General features: G+C 43.7%; 1 protein-coding gene across 1 annotated transcript in view; it reads right to left on the bottom strand.

Annotated features, from left to right (window-relative positions):
- Nucleotides 1–1,651, bottom strand: part of LOC143125618 (phospholipid phosphatase 3-like) — a 12,918-nt gene extending 11,267 nt beyond the window's left edge. The window contains exon 1 of the mRNA XM_076287245.1: nucleotides 995–1,651. Coding sequence (XP_076143360.1) covers nucleotides 995–1,163 — 169 coding nt within the window. The 5' untranslated portion in view covers nucleotides 1,164–1,651. The remainder of the gene's footprint in view (nucleotides 1–994) is intronic.
- Nucleotides 1,652–1,899: the final 248 nt, after the last annotated feature.

The raw sequence follows: 1,899 nt of genomic DNA on the forward strand, positions 1-1,899 counted from the left end.
TTGTGGAAAGTGTCACGTCTGACAGCAAAATAATCAATCAACAAGTTGTTCGCAATGACTCAGCATAGGCCCATCATCCTCATCTCATCACTCTGCTCTCTCTCACTCTGCTCTCTATCCCTTTGTTTGTTCATCTCTTTTTCTGTCTTCTTTCTATCCCTTTTGTGTTTGTTTCTCCATAGTTTGGGTGCCATCTTTGAACACAGTGTTTTACAAATAAGTTGTACCCTATTTAAACTATACAGAAATGTAATACAGTACCACGGAGGAGCTATTTCGCAATCTTCTTTAGTGCGCACTGCTTTTTTGAGAAGTTTGTTCAGCCTTGTTGGAAATGGCCTGTTATGTTGTTAACTCCATTTCAATTGCGTAACTTTGCTCCATCCTCTACTCAAGGTTAAGTCACTGCGCTTGGCAGCAACTCGGCAAACGGGGGAGGGTTAGGGCAGTTCAAAGTGTCAACAAAATTCTAAACAAGCGGATTATATAATTGTTTATAGTGAACACAATTCCCTTGGTCGCGCTGTTCCTGTGAACTCGGATTGTTATGGAAACCCCGGAGTTCCCTGGCAAGCCTCCAGCCAGCTGGCAGCGCGAAACGAGCACGTGCATGCCCCCGCGGGCTCGGGGGCGCAATATGGGAACGAGACGGCCTAAGGTTTCATAGATGAAAAGCTGTCGCCTTAAAACAGTTCTGTGGGTTAAAACGATTAGTTAAATATTGTTCGGGTAAGATGTTGCATGACAGGAAGCATGTATGGTTTTGTGGTGTGTGCGTGTTGCGTGACAAATCGACAGTCATCTCTATCCGTGCGATGCATGCGTGTGTTTGTATGTGTGTGTGACAGAGTTAGAAGGGTTTTTTTTTTTCAAAACCCACAGGCACACATCTTTTCTACAGCCTTCGAGAGCAATGGTGTAAATGGCTCTACACAACCGCAGGGCTAAACAGGCAGCACGTCTAAAACTAATGACATTCTCTACTGTTACTTACCTACAAATAAGCAAAGTAAGTCCAAGCCAACGAGCAGGCGTCTTTTAGATAGCGCTCCGTACTGGGTTTCAGAGAAGTCCTTGATTACGTTCCCTTCAACCGGTGCCCCCGGGCCGCAGTTATCAGCTGGTCGCATACTGCCTATACTTGGACTAAATTTATCCTGCATTTCTCCACTTTTGTACTTTAAAAATAAGTTTTAAAAACGTCAATAACCGATTTAAATTATTTGAATTTGGCTTAAAAAAAAGTTATCTAAACCGACTTTTGTGAAGTGACAGCTAAGAAAATGTTCAGATCTTGTCGGAACGTTGTTCTCCACAGCCGTACCATAACTAAGAGAATACTTCCAGACATATGGTCATAAAGCGCTAGGCGTGTAAGCGGGCGTTACAGCATGTCATTCCTCAAATATGACATTTCTTGGAGAGGAAAACTGCGCGAGAATTGCGAAATTCTGTCCAGTTCATTTTTCTCTCCCACCGCGTGCCCTCTCAGACAACACATCCTCTCTTTCTCTCTATCTTTCTCTCTCTGTCTCGGTCTCTCTGTCCGTCCCTCCCTCCTGTCCTGTGCATGTGTGCGTCAGTTGGTTGGTGTGTCTGCGCCGCTGCAAACGCACGCAAGTTCACAGGCTTCGCCCATCTGTGTCCTAACTGAGAATTAAGAATTAGACATTCTACGTAATTAAGTAGGCCAAGCCTACTCTATATATCCGCATTCATTTTTGTGAAATCAGTAGCCCGCATACGTCGGACGTGGAGCATTCCAATTGTTACTCTGATGGAGAGCTCAAAATACCATACGTTTCACCTGTTAACACACCTAAAAATAAAAACACTTAACAAAAAGTCGTTAAACTTCCACGAATTCAATTTCAGACAGATAATCGAATTGCCGAAAAG

This window comes from Alosa pseudoharengus, unplaced genomic scaffold (assembly GCF_046254945.1).
Source record: "Alosa pseudoharengus isolate Yale_2024_CS ecotype anadromous, Long Island Sound unplaced genomic scaffold, YU_APseudo_1.1 YU_APseudo_1.1_scf_1, whole genome shotgun sequence".
Classification (NCBI taxonomy): Eukaryota; Metazoa; Chordata; class Actinopteri; order Clupeiformes; family Clupeidae; genus Alosa; species Alosa pseudoharengus.